The 19,704-nt window shown below is 43.2% G+C and overlaps 1 protein-coding gene across 1 annotated transcript; it reads right to left on the bottom strand.

The window, feature by feature from the left end:
- On the bottom strand, positions 1-18,907 carry LOC143842874 (cytochrome P450 2J2-like). The gene is made up of 9 exons (XM_077348163.1): positions 18,623-18,907; positions 16,931-17,093; positions 11,388-11,537; positions 9,703-9,863; positions 9,052-9,228; positions 6,166-6,307; positions 5,526-5,713; positions 1,515-1,656; positions 1-498 (listed from the first exon to the last, which is right to left on the bottom strand). The coding sequence occupies exons 1-9, from the start codon at positions 18,791-18,793 to the stop codon at positions 311-313; spliced, it is 1,482 nt and encodes a 493-aa protein (XP_077204278.1). The 5' UTR covers positions 18,794-18,907; the 3' UTR covers positions 1-310.
- Between the last annotated feature and the right edge of the window lie 797 nt (positions 18,908-19,704).

Here is a 19,704-nt window from a genome sequence, read left to right as displayed (position 1 = left end):
CTCTGCTTTCAACTGGAGCCTGAATGTGAACTGAATCTATTTGATGTAGGGTTTATTTTGACATTAAACTTCTTGGGAGATTTATTTTTACTGCACCCAATGTCACACCTTTGTGACTGGGCTCCGCTATATTAACCACTTCCCCGAATACATTTGCTATGTAATACTAATAGCTGAAGAATCAGGAACATGACAGGTCTGCCTTCATTCCATGTCGAGAGGCCTCCATCACAGAGAAATCCAAGAGCAGGTTTAGGATAAAGCAAAAGGGAAGAAGGAGCAAATGAGTCACACCAATCGGTATAGTCTATCATTCACTGAAGCGGGGAACAGCACAGAGTTTATATGGTTGAGGAACCAATGATAGGCCAACTACAGGTTCCGTGCTGAGCTCCTTGACTCCTTCTGGCAGTTGGAAGGTAAACACCCGCAGTAGGGTGGTGAAGAAGATGAAAATTTCAATTCTCGCCAGCTGCTCTCCCAGGCAGATACGTGCTCCTGCAAAAGAAACCAGGGAAGGCAATACATGAGGAATATTATTTATTCATTTTGGGATTTATATTCCACACTGTCTTTGAAAACTCAAGTATTGTCTAGAAAAGGCTTTCTCAAGATTTTGTGACACCCTGGGGTTTCTTGATGACCCTGGAAGGGTTTCCTGAAGGGGTGGGAGGAGTTTTTATGAATTTGTTAAACATTTATCAGGTGACATGATCATATATGGTTATGCTGACCCCCCCCTCTTAAAATGGCGAATGATGAATGATGGGTCGGGAAGGTGTGGAAAGCGGAGGGTACCCATGTGGGTGTGGACACAGCTCTGCTTCCCATCCATATTCTGCATGATTGCACCATGTCTGGAGGTTCTCAGAGCCTGAAGAATATTTCAGGGGGTTCTCAATGGTAAAAAAAGTTGAGAAAAGCTGGTCCCCTTTAGCAATTTTGGGGGTGAGGGCTTCAAGGAGCATGTCCAGCTTGGTGCTGTCACCTTTGCACTCAAGTGGCAGGAGGAACCACACAGTGGCTACTATCCCCTGGTTGACCCCCTCATCAGGTAGAAGGGATTCATTTGCCTCTTGCTGTGCCAAGGTTCTTGCAGTTGCTTTAACTAATAATGTTTTGGTCATTTTCTACCCAGATAGTTGTGTGTTGTCTTCTTATGATGTGTTGGGGGTTATAGATGGTCTCACTGTCTCTTCCCTCCTTTTGGTGCTGGGGCTACAAACAGCATTTTGGTGTTAGAGTGTATAATACAAGGCCATTGATCTGACTTAGTATGAGAATGCTGGGATGTTATAGGATATTAGTATAAGAGCTCTATGATATTATAGAGGGAGGAAGAAAAGGGAAAATAGTTTTTCATTGTTGCCAAACTATATCCAGCAATGTATATTTTTCAGTAGTTTCTTCTACACAAAATCATATATTGGGCATAAAAAGTGATTACTAAAAATACTCCACAAGTGAAACAAACACGGTTTGTTTCATACACAAGTTCTGGATTTGGTCTTTACCTTCCCCAAATGGAATAAATTCTTTTCTTTCCACAAAACTTCCATCCTTGTCCAAAAAATGATTAGGGTTGAACTCTTGAGGTTTCTCCCATTGCTTAGGGTCCAGAAGAACAGAGCGGAGATCTGGAATAACAATGGCCTCCTGCAAGGATGAAAACATTGGCTCGGGATACGTGCAGACAGCAATATTAAACGTCCCTCTGTCACTGTCTAATCATTTCTGTTTCCTCGTGTTTCCATCCTGTGGCTGGCAACTGGGGGGAGACTGAGGAGGAGAGATGGTTGGTGCCATCACACTAAGGGCATCATGTCTGGGTTGAACATGCTGCTCTAGGATTCAGTGGAAACCCAATAGTAAAGCCATCATTGTTTTCCACTGAATACTGGATTTGTGTGATAATCATTTCCAGTTTCATTATGATAGTGATCTCCGCCTTACTTTACTACTCTGGCCTGCTGAGTAGCTGTGCTGTTCTGAGGGCTGCTGACAGAAGGTTACCTGCTGTCAGGTCCTTCTACTCTGAATAAGCAAACTTGTAATGAAACACAGTTTCTTTATTAGAAGTAAAAGTTACCCTACAACGTCATGATCTGGACTGACTCAATAGGCAGGGGGGGGTACAGATTCTAGAGGCTTGGAGGAGCGTTCCCTCCCCTCGGGAATCCAAACCAGGCACAGTTCAAAGGGATTCATAATATGTAACCATGTTAGATAACAGGCTGGACATCAGAAGAGATGGCACTCTTGGGAACTCATGGATCAAATGGGTGAGGTGACACAGGGGTGTGAAAGACGGGAAGGCGTGAAGGAATGTGTATGTATATGCAATATATACAAATATACATCAGGGCATACATTAATGTCTAAAGGAACCTACGAAATCAATAGAATATATATAATGGCAGAATTACATGGGGGGGGGGAATTGCTTTGTGGGATCCAATTAACATGGGAAGCTTCATAGGGTAAACAAGCCAGGCAGCTGGGGCCTCTCTCTGTGAGACCCAAGGATGGATACCATGGGAGATTAGGGTATAGCCATAACTCCCTAGAGACAGCTAACCATAACAAACGAATAAACATAGGCATGCACATGAAACAGAAACAACATTCCAATAGGCTATTAGACTTTGTCCGGACCCAGGGATCTCCACAGCTTTTACAGATCAATGCTTCAATAGATCTCAACAGGACTTACAATACAAAGCAGTTCCCCCCTCTGGGAAATTTACATAGCAAAGTTCCATAGGTACTCAGGATAAGGGCGGTGGGGAACAGGTTGGAGACACATACAGTAAAACCACAGTCATTTGACAGAACCAACCTGGTTCTGACATCTGCTGTAGTGGGAAATGTGGCCATCATAGTTTCCAGCCCTCTCTCAAAGCTCCAGAATGGCCCACACCAGCCATTTCTAGCTTTTGCAGACGTCAGCCATATCCAGAGGAAGAGTGATGAAAAATGAAAACAAAATATGTCACCAAGAAGAGAGTGATACATATTTGGGAATATTCGAAGCCCTATTACAGCTTCAGGCCAAGACTGGCCCTGGGTCCTTCCCATGTATACATGTTTCAGTCTCTTGGATCTCAGGAATCAATGACTTCTTTCACCAATGAAAGCTTGGTTTCTAAGCACGAAGCCATCGATCCATTCCAACAAAAATATACAAAAGCATGTCTTGTTTTACTTCTGAGTTTGTAAAGAGCTGCCCAGGATTTAGGATGAGAAAATCTTTCTTCAGAAACCCATGCTAAACGTCTGGACACGTTGGGTACTCATGGTCATCTGATCATTAGATGCATTTCTGAATAAAATGTAATGCAACTACCACAAATAGGTCAAAAGAGACAGGGGCAGCTAAATTGGGATTTACCCGGAAGTTGGGCATGTGTTGAGTCACAAATTAATTAATGAAAAAAAATTGGGACACTTTGTGGTTTGTGAACCACGGAGCTGGCATAAACCTCCACTAATTTTAAAGATGATGGAGATGATAGTGTCATGATGACAGGAGATGCCTGACAAGGTAGAAATGTTTAAGACCTTCTTTGTTTTAGCATTTTCTCATAAGGAAGAAATATTCAACTGTGGGGAAAGGAAGAAAGAATATTGAGGAAGGGATACATGATCAAATTGATAAGGAGGCTGTACCAAAATATTTGGCTACTTTAAATCAAATTAAAATTCCAGGGCCTGGTGAACTATATCCTAGGGTGCTGAAAGAATTGGCAGAGAACATCTCAGAATATTTAGTAATAATCTCTGAGAAGTCCTCGAGATCAGTCAAAGTTCCAGTGGACTGGAGGTGGGCAAATGTGGTCTCCATTCTTTTAAGGGGAAAAAAGTCCCCAATAACTACCATCCAGCCAGGTTAACGTCAGAACCAGGAAAGGTTTTGGAACAGATCATTAAACATGCAGTGTGGAAGAACTTAGATAATATGGTGCTCAATAAACATGGATTCCTCGGGGATACGTTCTGCCAGACTAATCTGATGCAGGAAAGATGGTAGATATAGTATATCTTGATTTTAGTAAGGCTTTTGATAAGGTCCCCCACAATATTCTTGTGAGCAAGTTGGTAAAAACTGGGATGGATATGGTCACAATCCACAGGATTTGTAACTGGCTGGCTGATAGAACACAAAGGGTGCTCATCGATGGTTCATTTTCATCTTGGATGGAGTACCTCTGTGTTCTGTTGTGGGCCAGTATTGCTTAACATTTTCATTAATGAATTGGATAAAGCAATAGAGAGTACAATGCTCAAATTTTCAGATCATACTAAATTGGGTGAGGTGGCTAATACCACAGAGGAAAGGAAATCTGGATAGATTAGGAAATTGGGCCATAGCCAACAAAATGAATGCTAATACAGAGAAGCGTAAAGTATTACATCTGGGTAATACAAATGTGATACATTAATATAAGAGGGGGGAATACCTGGCTTGATAGTAGCACATGTAGAAGGGACTTAGGAGTTCTGGTGGACTTAGTTGAATATAAGCCAACAGTGCAATGTGGCAGCTAAGAAGGCTAATAGGATATTTGCATTGCTAGGAACACAGAATCTAAATCAAGGGAAGTACCACTCTATTCCTCATTGGTTATTCCTCATTTAGAATATTGTGTCCTGCTCTGGTCACTGCAGTTTACGAAGAATATTGACAAGCTGGGATGTGTACAGAGAAGGGCAACTAGGATGGCTGAGGGATTGTAATCCATGCCTTATGAATTGGGTATATGTAGCTTGGAGGAGAGGAGAGCATGGGATAATATGATAGCTATGTTTAATTACATAAAAGGTAGACATGTTAAAGAGGGAACCAACTTGCTCGCTGCAGCTTTAGAGACAAGAAGCAATGGGTTCAAAATATGAGAAAAGAGATCCCACCTAAATATTAGGAAGCATTTTCTAATGGTGGCTGTTCACAGATGGAATAGGCTGCCTCAGAAGGTGATGGAAGCACCGTTGATGGAAACGTTTAGGAGACTGGATGAGTACCTGTCATAAGTGTGTGATTTAAGTCCCCATGAAGGGGGGGTGGATAGCCCTTTGTGGGCTCTTCCAGCTCTGCGTGATTCTGATTCTAATGGCAGTTTATGGCAATTCCCAACAGTCCATGAAGAGCTAAAAAACAAGGGTTTAAATGGCTCCAGTCCTTTTAAATCCTTCATTCTGCTCCCAGTGAAATATAGCTGAACAGCAAGGGACAGAAATCAGGGGTCGTGAACCAATATAAAACGTCTCAGTTTGTGAATCAGCTTCCCAGTTGGTATCAGTTTGCAATTCAATTTGTGTTTTGGACCCAAACCACAAGCCAAAACAAACTACAGAACTGTGGCTTGTGTCTATGCATACATACACAATAATGCCTATATTAGTTGAGAGACTAGCTGTAGTCTTCAGTCACTGCTGCAGAGGACGGTGTTATAGCCAAAGATCTTACAAAGTGCTACGTCATGTAGACATCATTCTTAGAATGCAAGCATAAGTATTCCCTGTACCTTTGGAATAAGAAAACCACACATGTTCACATCCTTTGTACATTGTCTAGGGATGCTAGATGATAAGATATATTGGGAACGCATGATCTCATGAATCACAGCGTTGGTATATGGCAGTTTCTTCAAATCTTGATAGCTGAAAGGTCGAGAAGAACCCAAAACATCTTCGATCTCCTGATGTACTTTCTCTAGGAAAATAATTAAAAATATGCCCCTTTAGTCTGGAGCCCACCTCCAGATGCAGCCCTTGGAGAAAGTGCTTGCTTTGGAGGATGGACACTATGACAAGATGCTCTGCTGATGTCCCACCCCTCCCAAAACCCTGATAGGTCTCCTGCCCAGATTTCTAGGAATTTCCCTTCCCAAGGTTGGCATACCCTATGGTATTTGCCTTTATCGAGTTTATGATTCAGTAAAACCAATCACATGTTCAATATACATCAAGCTTTAGGCTTGGTTCAGCATCCCAAAACATTAAAAGCAACGCAGCATTATGGGCCATGCAGCAGCTGATATTAAATAGGAAATGAAACAAACGAATGCCTTGGATTGTACTAGTTACTCTGTATGAAAGCCCAAAAGGACTACTAAAAGAAGAGGAAAACTTGGGCCAGGGGACATTCCTTGATTCAGCACATACCTTGGATGTCTGGGTGATTTGCCATGAGGAGCAGTGCCCATCGCAATGTCAAGGATGTTGTTTCTGTTCCTGCGATGAAGAGGTCATAGATACACTGACTCAGATTCTCTTCATTGTAAGTCGACTGGGGGTCATTCTTGCTCTGTAGTTGGGAAATGAAAAAGTAAGAAAGGGTTTTCAACAAATTCTAAGGATTTTGAGTGTGCAGCCATGGTTATAAGGCTCTCCAAAATGCCGTGAAAAAAGTCTTATACCAGCTGCAAGCATACCCAAAGCCACATTCTGATATAAACATACCATGGCCTGTTTGACCCCAAAATAACAACATATCAAATGAAAATCAAATGTTGTTCAGAAGAAATCAAAATATCCATCTATCAATTAAAAAGAAAATCAGTAAACCATGCAGGGTCCAATGTAGTTTTATGCATGGTACCTTGAAGAAAAATTCATAAATACAAGCATTATGTAATGGAAAGATATACAAAAACACAGAACAGAAAGCATAAAGAATTAAAAGAATTAAAATAGTCTTAGTACAAATTTAAAGTCCAGTGGCTCCTTTAAGACCAACCAAGTTTTATTCCAGGTATGAGCTTTTGTGTGCGCACACACTTCCTCAGATACTATGTCATGGAATGAAAGTAATCAGTTTAAACTTATAGGTAGCATGTGAGAGTAAATTAACACAAGCATCATGAAAATTATTAACAGATTCCAGAGATAAATAGGGAAAAACAGCAATTTGACAGCAAAAACAGCAAAAACAGAATACAATGCTTGTATTCACTTGAGTTTGAATCGCATGGGAAACTTAATGTGTCTACATTGACCCATTATGCACGGGGGTTTTAGCGCACATTCGGGGTGGAATGGCGGCGACTAAAATCACGGATAACGCACGGAGCCGGCTGCAACCGGCTGCAGCTTCGGTGCATGCCGCCGAAAAAGCCGCGTCAGTGAAACGCGGAAGAAAGCGCAGCTTCCGGGTGAGCGGGGCGCAACCAGAAGCGGCGCCCGGATCGGCGCGTGCATAATCGGTTACTCTGGGTTTTGCCGCCGTCGCGCCCCACCCCGTGCATAACCGGTATGCGTCGCGTCTTCCCCCTCCGCGTTTTCCACGTGACCCGAAATCGCCGTTTCGGCGGCCGTGCATAATGGGCCATTAAGAGAATAATGGGCAAATAGATAACCAATTGCTGACAGCAGTTAGAAGAGACCTTGCCCTTTTGCCTCCTGCCTGTCCTCTCAATCATGGAAGCATCTTGAGGCATCATCTTTGAAGTAGAGCATTTGGCTGTCTCTGTTCACAGACCAAGCATATATACTATTTCAAACTATGAGCCTCTTGTGGCGCAGAGTGGTAAGGCAGCAGACATGCAGTCTGAAGCTCTGCCCATGAAGCTGGGAGTTCAATCCCAGCAGCTGGCTCAAGGTTGACTCAGCCTTCCGTCCTTCCAAGGTCGGTAAAATGAGTACCCAGCTTGTTTGCTGGGGGGTAAACGGTAATGACTGGGGAAGGCACTGGCAAACCACCCCGTATTGAGTCTGCCATGAAAACGCTAGAGGGCCGTCAACCCAAGGGTCAGAGATGACCCAGTGCTTTCACAGGGGATACCTTAACCTTTACCTTTACTATTTCAAACTACTTTGCATTATACTAGTCATAGTTACATTATAATCCACTTGTTCAACTCAATTGTAAGAGAAAGATTGGCTTAATCAGTTCCCTTTCCAACAGTATTGCCCAGCACCATCAAGTCCTGTGTCCTATGAAAATGAAATTTCTAAGTAGTTGAAATGTTTGTAGGCAGTGCATAACACTTTAGCAACTATAGCAGTGGTATCAGCAATCAATGCCCTCTTCTAATGGGGGGGGGGGATTTATAGCAAGAATACTGATAAAGTCCTTTCCTAAAGTATTTCCTGAAAAATCATAACTGCAAGACACTGCCTGTCCCAAAATGATACAAAATGTATGTCAGTCAGAAACAAGCTTAGACATGCAGTTTAGAAGTGTGAGTATGAGCAGCTGTCCCCTGCCCCCAGGAAAGATGTATAATTTTGGACAATGGGACCTCCCAGAACCTTTGGATTCACCTCTGACAAATCTCATCAAAGTCCAGCCTCACTTCCTTCATTTACCTTAATTAGGCAGCACTTAATTCTATTCACCAAACCTAGTAGCTTTTCCCGTCCTGTGCTTACAAGGTCATCAAGACCCATTCACATCCACTGTCCAACTGAGGAAAGCCATTCATTTACTGTTTTTTCTGGCAAACATCTCACATCTGCCAGAGGACACATTTTGCCCTAAATCTTGGATCCTCCATATACATCCCAACTTTGTTAGTCTCTGTTCTCTTCACAAAACCACTCTGAGCTTCAGGGGAAAGTGGTATACAAATGTAATTAAATAAATAAATAAGATGCAGATCATTTTGCTGCTTCTATAGACCTCTCCAAGAGTGGTAATTATCATACTTCTCCTCTTTCCTCCCTAAGTTTCCTCTTAGTTAGCTCTTGTGTATATTTGTAGTCATTCTTTTTGTTTTACTCTTTTTTTCTTAATATAAATGATCCAGTTGAACATCTGCCTGGTTTATTTAAGTGTTCTCAGAAGGGGGGAAATCCCCATATATATATAGGCATAAAATCCCAGTTACTCCCTCATGCTCTTTCACCTTAAAACTAATTTCCCAACTAATTAGGAGGCTGCCTCTTTAGCCAACAGTTGCAAGAGAGGACAGCTTCTTCCATTCTTGAGAACCCAGAGCTCTTATAACGTAATAGGCATACAGATTTCAAATAATCCATTTATATTTACCGTTATCATTGGGATTTTCATAGGGGGCATCTGATTACACATGCAAGGCAGATACTTACTTTCTTCATCTGATGTAGATAGAAATCAATGAAATCTTGTGGCTCATGAACAGCTTGATGCTCCTTATGCTTTTCTATCTCCTTCCGTGCAAAGGAATGAATAACATCATTGTAGGCAAGTGCCTTCCTGGGAGGCCCCGGGAGATGTTTCATGAGCCATGGGAAAACTATGAACATCTACAGGAACGATAGATACCATATGGAATCAGTACCATGAAGTGACTTGATAAAACCATTAATGCACACCGATGCCAATGCATGAACTCAAAAAAATCCTAGATCAGCATTATGGCCTAGATTAACATTCTTGGCTTTGGGGTAGGACATTGCACAATTGGGTACCAAATATGGGTATGTTCTTCACGCTCTGGTATTTCAGGACCATTATTTTCAATAGGAACCCAGTTTAATGGTCTGGGGCAAAGAATTGCACAACATTTGCACAGAATATACTCCCTCTAGTCTAGAAACTCCCTGAGTTTCAAGCAAACTGAAGCAATGAGTCCAAGTCTTATGGATCCAGTTCTAAGGGCCCCCTTACTTGCAGAGGACAAAAGGGCCTCACCACACTAGAGGGAAGGAAGAGCTGGCTAGAACCACACACAAAAAACCTTTTCTGAGCTAATAGGAAAACCAAAGAAAATGACTTGCAGTATGAAAGATGGTAGTTGAAATTTTTAAGATATAGTCAATAGCTTCCAACAACTTGAGGAATTCTTTATCTTCAGGAGAAAACCGATATCCACAAGCCACAGCAGAGATCACATTGGAGACGGAAATAGTGATGGGCATTGCTGGGTCAAATGGCTGCCCTGAAAACAAAGTTGGATGCAAAAATATTAATATAATTGCTGTGTCTACCACTGAAGCTGGGTGCATATCAGCTCTATGCGCCCCTTGCTGACAGACCTAGGCTTGTATGTGCCACAACCCATACAACTTTATGAAGACAACCCAAGCTGCATTCAAGTATCCAACCAAGAAAATGGGCACCTATGTACCAAGCCTGCTGCCATAAAGTATCACCTAGTGAGAGACCTGCAAAGAGAAGAAGTTATCGAGCAGCCCTTGTTCTAAGCCACTCATTACGGTGCATTTTGAAGAGTTGAGGAAGAAGATGAATCTTGTGGACTGAGCCAGGAGGTATCAAGAGTGGATGTTGAGGACTTTTACGATGTCTCTTATCCTCAGACTGCAGAGAGCTAGAAAGACAGATGGGCAGGGGACAGAAGAGCCTCCCTGTCTCAACTTCATTGCTATCCCTTTGATTGGTGTGTAGACTGATCCTCTTAGGGGACCAAATTCCTTCCTTCTGCCTTCTTCAATCCCTCTCTATCACACAGACTGCCGTTTCCATCTCTGCAGCATGAAAGCAGGATGGATTCCCGAATTTCTCTTTAAAAAACTACACAATTGAAAAACCTGTGGGAGAACACTTCAACCTTCCAGGACATTCACTAAGGGTACTCTTAGGGTACAGTAAAACTGTTGTATTACAAAGGAACTTCAAGAACAGGATAGAAAGGAAGATTGCAGAAATGCAAGTTATTACAACACTCAATACTATGACATACCCAGGACTCAACAGGGACAAAGGTTTTTTATCTCACTATTCATGCTAACCTTGTTCAACTTGTGTATCCATATTCCTCACTATGTATTTTATTTGTGATAATGTGACTGTAAGATATGGCAATGGAATTTTAAGTTTGACTCGCTGGCCTTGGGATAGTTACCAGCAATTCCTTGGCAGGAATGTTTCACAGTTGTATGGAGATGGATGGAGGAAGTGACAGCCTTTGATCACTGACAACAGGCTGTTTGGTTTCTCCTTGTGTTTTTGTAAACTACATTGTATTCCAGGGGATTGATTGGCTATTTTGACAAAAAATTATCATTGGCTGTATTTGGTTGTGACACAGTCTACTGATGTAACAGAATTGATTTTTGCTATATATTCCCTGTCATGTAAGGAGATCATAATCTGAGGAAGAGTGCTTGCACTCGAAAGCTCACGCCCTGAATAAATCTTTGTTGGTCTTAAAGGTGCTACTGGATTTTATTGTGTCTCTTCATCCTAGTTAGTTATAATAGCTCAATAATCTGTTTCTCCTCTGTTCTCTCTAGAATGGATTTCCAACAGTAAGGAAGTGCATGTTTGTTTACTGAATGCACATAGAAGACACGGCTTCTGCTGTTCCTGTTATTCATTATGCAATCTGCTAATTATGGGGACATTGTCCTAATATTCCAACAAATTAATCAAAACCTCCATGAGAAATTTTAAAATGGTCTACATCAACCATTGGTCAGCCCAGTTTCCTGACATCACTTACCCTTTGTAAGTGTAAAAGCCTGAACAAGCTGCTGGGCCTCCTCTTCTATTTGGTGCTCCACGCCTTTCTTTCCAAGTCCCAACTTCCGCATGGTGATGAGTCCAAACTTCCTCTGCTGCTTCCAGGTGTGGCCATTTGACCACATAATACCTAGGGCCATGAAGAATCAATGAGAAATTCATTCCAAAAGACATTACTGTTTGGGAAAGGTTTACTATAAGCCTAGAAAATAACAAACTGATCAAATATATCAGCACACTTCAGCCTGGAGAAAAGGAGGTTAGGAGGGGACATGATAGCCGTCTTTAAGTATTTGAAAGGTTGTCACTTGGAGGAGGGCAGGATGCTGTTTCCGTTGGCTGCAGAGGAGAGGACACGCAGTAATGGGTTTAAACTTCAAGTACAACGATATAGGCTAGATATCAGGAAAAAAATTTCACAGTCAGAGTAGTTCAGCAGTGGAATAGGCTGCCTAAGGAGGTGGTGAGCTCCCCCTCAATGGCAGTCTTCAAGCAAAGGTTGGATACACACTTTTCTTGGATGCTTTAGGATGCTTTGGGCTGATCTTGCGTTGAGCAGGGGGTTGGACTAGATGGCCTGTATGGCCCCTTCCATGGTTCTGTGATTCTACGTATCGAAAAGCTACCCCTTCTCTAACAAGCATGCAAACACAATGCTGATACAGAATCAACCCCTATCTGATTCAGTGATATGTCTCTGATATTGCACCATCGGCTCCTGATTTAATTGGTTCATTACCTTTTTTTAAAAAGTTGCCTTGAGGTCGACAGCTGAGCATATTTCGTTGCCTGGGTGTACCCATCATAAGCAGTATATCTACTGTGAGGAAGCCCCTCTGATGCTTCAGCTAGTTGTGGTGACGGCTGCTGCTCCAACATGGAGCGTTCCAAGATGCTTGAGAGCTTTCAGGGCCTGCTTCAGCAAGTGCTGGAAGACCACCCCAGTCCCAGCATGCTGGAGAAAATACTGAATTAAAATGATGGGATACTACAACACATCCCTTTCGCTTTGCCATAACTCTCTGCAGCATGCACAAGCATAATATTGCAGTTGTGGGGGAAAGCAACGGAAGAAGACGAAGAAGAGCTGGTTCTTATATGCTGCTTTTCTCTACCCAAAGGAGACTCAACCTGGCTTACAGTCGCCTTCCCTTCCCTCTCCCCACAACAGACACCCTGTGAGGGAGGGGAGGCTGAGAGAGACCTGATATTACCACTGGTCGGAACAGTGCTGTGGCGAGCCCAAGGTCACCCAGCTGGTTGCATGTCGGGGAGCGTGGAATCAAATCCGGCTCGCCAGTTTAGAAGTCCGCACTCCTAACCACTACACCAAGCTGGCTCTGAGGATAAATACTAGACATCAACCATCTGTACTTTTCTGTGACACGCAGAACTTATTTTACAAATGTTGCAACAAGCAAAAAGAGAGGTGAAGAGTGAGACTAGAGTGAGCAAGCTGCCCCTTGACTTTGGTGAGAGCTTAGCATCCATCGCTCTTCACTCTGAAGTAATAAAGCTGCCATTCACCAGTCTACTAAGGTGAGAAGTCTGTACTGCCAGGAAAATACCCCAAAGATTTCACAGCAGGAATGGGCCTAGCACGTGCCTCACCCAATGCACTCCTGAAGCTGGCCCCCCTGTGTCCTACCTAGAACTGAGCCCAAACACAGGATGTATCAAGCCAGTGGTACCCACACCCCACCCCCTTGACATCTGAAACTATTAGCACTTTAACAGATGGGCTTCCAACCATTCAGGTCCAAGAAGTACTACTAACAATAATGTCTCACCAGCTACTAGAATCCTGTGCCAAAGGGGAACACCAATTCTGGCTTCATCCTCTGAATGTGTCAGAGAGCTGCAAATGACTGACTGATGATAGAGCTGAGTCAGGAGCTATCCCTCAAGTGCATGGACTCAAGCACCTTCTTAATCCTCCTCTTGTGCTCCAGCGTTTTCCAGCAGGGCTCTCCACAGTGATAAGAGACAAGCAGCTCACAACAAGAAGGCGGGAGGTGACAGTCTCTCTTTCTTCCTCCCTGAAGGTAGGGCAGGCTGCTAGCACTTCCCAGCTCAGCAAGAGGGCAGTATTAGAAAGGGCAGCAGTAAGGTTTGCCAGTCTCATGGCAGGACTTGGGGATCTGGAATTGCAACTGAGAAACAGAACTGAGCCAGGTGGACTGGGATAAAGAATACAGGAGAGAGATGCTGGAAAGGTGAATGTGGGGATTTTTGCCTTTGCTAAACTACTGAGGAACATTACCTGGGGTTGCTTGGGAGAAGACAGAGTTTGAAGGTGAGTGGGTGCTTGTAGCCTGCTGTAGAGTGGTTTTTGTTTGGGTCCTTTGTCTGATCTGTTGTTCACTGGGCAAGGTCTGTTTGCCTGGAAATGTTTCAAGGCCACCTTTGGCAATTGGGAGGTGGGGGTTGAGAGGCTCTGAACTGCATGCTGGTAGAGGCTCATGGGAATTGTAGTCCATGGACATCTGGAGAGCCCACAGTTTATCCACCCCTGGCCCAGGCAGAGATGCAAGCTGCAGGTTGAGAACCAAAGGGCTCATGGTCTGGAGATCAGGCCTGAGGACCCAGCATCAGTCTAGTTCAGGCTTTCTCAACCGGGTTTTATGAAACCCTGGGGTTTCTTGATGGTCCTAGAAGGGTTTCCCAAATGGGTGGGAGTTAATTAGTATTTAATATAGTTTTAAAAATTTGTTAAACATTTGTTGGATGATATGACTATGTATGGTCATGTTGACCCACCCACCCATTCCATAAAATGGCCAATGAGGGAGTGGGAAGGGGAGGGGCCCAGTTGGACATGTACCCAGCTCTCCTTCCAAACCATATTTGGCATGATCTCACCACTTCTGGGGGTTCTCAAAGCCTAAATAATGTTTCAGGGGTTTCTCAATGGTTAAAAAGAAAGTTGAGAAAGGCTACTCTAGATACTTTTAAATCACTAACCAGTTATGAAAGTGGAAAGCCAGCAAGAATGTGGAGACTATCCAGGATTTTGCAGAGGCTGTATGATTATTCACCCACTGGATGAAAACTATGGCTATGTGCTCATCGCACAGAGCTTATGACGCTCAGTGCTGCTTTGTTCCCTTGAAGCTAGGCTTCCTGATTTAGAAAAGCTGAGGCAAAGAATTCTTCAGGGACTTACCAGAACACTCCCATGCTTGTGTTCACAGTTGTTCTACTGATGGGAAGAGTGAGAGTCTCAAGGTCTCATCAGTCTGAGAAGGAGAGTGTTGGAATTGCAATCAGCAAGTAATTTGGTGAAGTCAGCTGTTTAAGATGCTTGTTAAGCTGTTTAAGCAGCTAAACTGCACCTGTGTGCTCACTAGTGGTGCGGGTGGTTAATGCTGGGAATTGCAGCCATGAACAGTGGAAAAACTCCAGCACCTGATCTGAGTCTTCTTTGTTTAAGGTAGACTCTCACCTACTTCCTGCTTCTTCAGGAAGAAGAAAAAAATCAGTGTGTGTTCTGATGCAAGAAGCAATGTTTTCAATTAAGGATCTCTGCTGATGTATGGGCATGTAGTCTGCTGGCTGCCAGAAATAGGGGCCTGCAACGTGATTTATTTGATTGATACAATCTTTTAAATTTTTGTACTCTGCTTCAGTAAGGAAATGGAATCAAATGAATGTGGTATATTTTATTAGTAATCTTTCCTAGTAAAGATTATCTTTATTTTAAACCTCAAAGTACTGTGAGTCTGGATCTATGCCTCACCCATAAAGGTAACTAATAACTGCAAAATTTCAAAATGCTCTGTTATTCTGCAGCTCTAATTTTCTGGGGAGACCTAGAACTGAATCTAGTCCAAAAGTCCCAACAAAAAGTTGAGACCCCTTCCTTTGGTGATAGACCAAAATCCTCTCATAGAGAGGATACTGCTAGAGGGCTGGGGGGGGTGGTTCTGGTAGCCGGTGATTTGATAATTAAGGATATAGAAACTGGGCCTATTACAGATGTTTGTACTCCATGGTGATTTGCCTGCTTAGTGTGAAGGTTGCGGACATAACATGCTGTCTGGATAGGTAACATTCTCATAAAGGCTAGCTTGACCAGCACAGATCAGGGGTCTCAATGAGAAAATCACCATGAGAAAATGGTGATGGGATAAAGGGTTCACTTTTGTTAGGCCCTGGGAAACTTTTAGTGACAAGGTGAATCCATTTGAAAGAGATGGGATTCATTTGAACCAAAAGGCTATTGGTGATTAATATCAAAAGGTGGCAGAGCAGCGTTAGCGTATTTTATTTTGCCATTGAGACTTTAGTATAAAGAGACCATAAATCTGGGGCCACCACTCCCGAATGGCTTGTGGCGGGTTACAACAGTCTGGATAAAATCCCCAATAAAAAAAACCCAGACATAAAACCCGGCGGCCTGGCACTGAGGAACATCCCTGGGCTCATGTACAAAGGCCTCTCTGGCAAGTTCCATCATCTCTGGGGAAGGACGCCAAGGCAATTGGCCCCAAGTCCAGTAGGGGCCTCGGCAGGGAGACCACGACTGCTGGTTCTGGCAGTCATTGTTCCTCCTCCTCTTCCTTCTACTGTGAACCTGGGACCCTCCAAGGCATTTCCCCCTGGCTGATACTAGCAGGGGAGGAACGAAGAACGTTATGAACTCACCAGCTCGGGAGCCGCGTGTATGGTGGGAAGACCCATCATCATGTCCGCTGGCCCCTGGGCTCCCAGGCAGACAATTCAGTCTTTGGATGGTGCAATGGCAGAATGTGGCTTATGTCTGGAAGGCTGTTCTGGGGGCTCAGGGCATCAGGTGGAGAGCATCCCACCATTCGCCCTGTTTGCAGTTCACCCGCTTTGGGTGCTCATAGAATTGGACCCTCTGGTCCAATCTTGGGGGTTCCTTTGAGGAGAAGCTCCAGCAAACATATCAAACATTTGGTGCCTCTACCTCAACTGCCTCCCCCTGACCACTGAATATAGCCAAACTGATTTGGGCTGAATCAAAAAAATACCAATTGGGGAGGTATACATCCCTACTCTTTGCCCACCCCCATACCTGACTCCCAAGGCACATCTCACAGCTTATTCTGGCTTCCCTCTCCACCTGTGGGGGGATCTAACCTGCTGGACAGCAGAGTTATAGTGCAACAAAACCCCCACAATCAACCAAAGCCTCCATAGCCCAAACTAAGCAGTGTACCCACCACCCCACTCCCCCTTGCAGTCAATATCCCACTCCCATCCCAAGCCAGCCAGCCTCGGCTGAGACAGAACTGCAGCTTCTGAACTCTGCCTGGCACTTTTCCCGATGTTACGGCAGACCCAAGCAACCCGGCTCTGAACTTAGTTATTATCAGGTACTTAAGGTAGGTGTGCCTCTTGCAGCCCAGTGGGTAGGTCCTCACCCAGGAGGTTGAATATTAATATGGGTCAGATCATTTTGATAAATAAATCCCAGTTGAATAATGTGTGATGTCTTTATTTGAGGGATGGTGGAACAATTCCTATCCCAAATATTTATGCTTCCCAAAGACTTACCCTGTTCTTTTGCTATAGCTTTCAGGAAAGGGGTCACTGGCCGATCAACAAAGCTTTCCGAATGGTTGACCAGCCCTTCTGTCACTGCATCATATCCAGAAAGTACAACTAACTTTATAGGTCCCATCCACAGCATGTAAATGTTTCCATATTGTTTTGCCAGCTGCCATTTATGTTGAAAGAGACAAGAGAAAACATTTCATAAATTCAACTAGTCTGCTTGGATGTAACGCATGCAGTTCACTCTTTACCTCTTCAGCTCCTGGCCAAATGCAGCTCTTTTCTCCGCCCATTTCCCTTCTCTCGGATTCCTTACTTTCTGTCTTTCTCTCCTGCCTTTCCTGTAGTACACTCTACTTTTTCAGCATCCATCTATAGCTTTATCTTACCTGTCTACCCTTACTCATTTCACTTCTACCTCACCATTATTTTCAATGAGGATCCTGTGAAGCAGGATGAGCTGAGACCATGTGAATGGGACAATGTCACCCAGCAAGCTTCAAAGACAGAGTGGGGTTTGGAACCTGGGTCGCTGAGATCCCATTCTGACATTCTGCAAAATCAATGTTTATGCAGAGGAGTAAGTGTAGTAGAAACAGAGTTAAGACTGGCTTCCCCCCCCCCCCTATCGTTTCATATAGTAGCATTCATAATGTTCTAATGCGAATTTACAAATATTTCATGTGTTTTGAGTTCCTACCTGCCTTTTCAACCACTGCATTTGAGCGCATACCTGCATTTCAGCCTCTGTCTCACACTGTGAAAGATATGGTATAAATATTTTATTAAAGAAATCAATGGCCTGTATGGCCCCTTCCAACTCTAGGATTCTATAACTTAATTAGTGGAGTAGCATTTTGCCTCTAATATGCTATGCCTTCAAGAAGGTAAAAAATCCTTTTCTTTGCCACTCCAGCCCTATAAAAGGGATAAACATGTCTTTCAAATATTGAAGAAGATACCTGTCATTAACATTTGATATGCACTTATCAAGAATGCTTTAGGATGCTTAGGGCTGATCCTGCGTTGAGCAGGGGGTTGGACTCGATGGCCTGTATGGCCCCTTCCAACTCTATGATTCTATAAGAAGCTAATACTGTAAAGGGTTCATATGATGGCTGATTTTGCTCCTTTCTCCAGATATTCTGTTACATGTCTGTGCGGGTCTTCTATTGGGTCACTAACTTCAGCCTTAGAGAAATTTTGAGAGATGCATTGTGCTAAAACTGACGCTCCTTTTGAAAAACCTTTGGGAACTGTTTCTTTAAGGAAACCAGCACCTGACATCAGGTATCTAGCCCCCTAGACACCACATTTTTTGAATGGCACAAAGACTGCCAACAAACAAAACAGGTTGCTTATGTGAAACTGATGATTATTCGGTGGATGGCCAGAAAAGTTACCATTCTTCCTTACAAGTCCCCTTCCTTAGAGTTGGGCATTCATGTGATGGCCATGAAGCAACTATGTAGAGAATATTTTGTAGACCACACCTTCAGAAGATAGGACAGAGTGGCTGTCTTTGAGGAGGAAGCTACAGCTTTCTTTAAGTACAGCTCCTGCGCTCATATCTGAGACTGCATCCATGACTATGAAACAGTACCAAGCAACCTGTGTAAGCCTGGTATGAAAAGGATTACAGATATTTCTCCCTTTATTCACCGCATAGTTTAATGATATGGAGTTACATACCTTGATGAAAGTATCTTTAGAAAGCTTCAGTCCTATTTTCCACATGCTTCCGAAGACAGGAAATCGAATAGGTCCAGGAGGGTAGGGATTTTGTGACCAGAATTGTTTCAGAAATTGTACACACAAGAGACCCAGCAGCAAGGTAATCAAAATTGCCTGTATTCCCAACATTTTCCTTGCTTCTTTTTCTCTGTCTTGGTATCTTTCAGCTGGGAGGTGTTCCTCTCCTGACTCTTCCTTCCTTCCAGATTGTTGCCCTGGCCGTTTTATATGGACCTCCTTCTATATTCATCTCTGATAAAGCTAAATATATAGTAAGTCATTCGGGATCATTGTTAACTCATTTTGGAATCAATCATCAGGCAAGCATCTAATTTGGATATAGTTCCTGTTCAGTTCTGATATAATGACTCTATTAATGATAGAGAAGAGAGGTCAACGTCAGTATTCCAGGAGTCTTTGCATGATGCATTTCATTGGGATGTCAATTCCATTTGAGATATGGTCAAGAGTTAAGGCCTATAATGTTTTGGGTTTGGTCCATGCAAGCTCTTCCCCATGGTCAGACTATCTCGTTCTTTTGTTTGCCATCTCAGTATTTGTTAGTAAATATTTGCTCCTCATCTTCGTCAGTATATTGACATGCTTTCTTCAGCAGTTGATGAATGTACTAGAATTCCATTTTGACAGTAAGCTCGCAGGATGCCAGTATCACAAATATAAAGGAACACCTATTGCCATAGTGGTGGTACACAAAACCAAGCCAACCAGATGAGTGCAATCATGTAATCATTATTTCTTATGGACCAAAAATGCGATGTCCTGGCATTGACCTATGGTGAAATAATGCACAGATAGAGCTCATGATGAAGTTAGCTTGCCAGTTCTTTTCAAAAAAATGGGCCTTCCTCTGGATAGGGTTTCACACATTAAAAAAAAGATCTTTTGTAGGACTTGCTATCCTGTACTGAATAATGGCTGTTGTAGTGGTCAACTTGCTACCTGCTGAAGACATGACTATGAATGGCCTACTCTCACTCCTGAAGGATAGTGGACCCATGAAGATTACTGCAGAGTAATAG

The sequence above is a fragment of the Paroedura picta genome, chromosome 8 (genome assembly GCF_049243985.1).
Source record: "Paroedura picta isolate Pp20150507F chromosome 8, Ppicta_v3.0, whole genome shotgun sequence".
Taxonomy (NCBI): domain Eukaryota; kingdom Metazoa; phylum Chordata; class Lepidosauria; order Squamata; family Gekkonidae; genus Paroedura; species Paroedura picta.
Note: the sequence above shows the minus strand (reverse complement) of the source record. Positions and strands in the feature narration are given on the sequence as shown.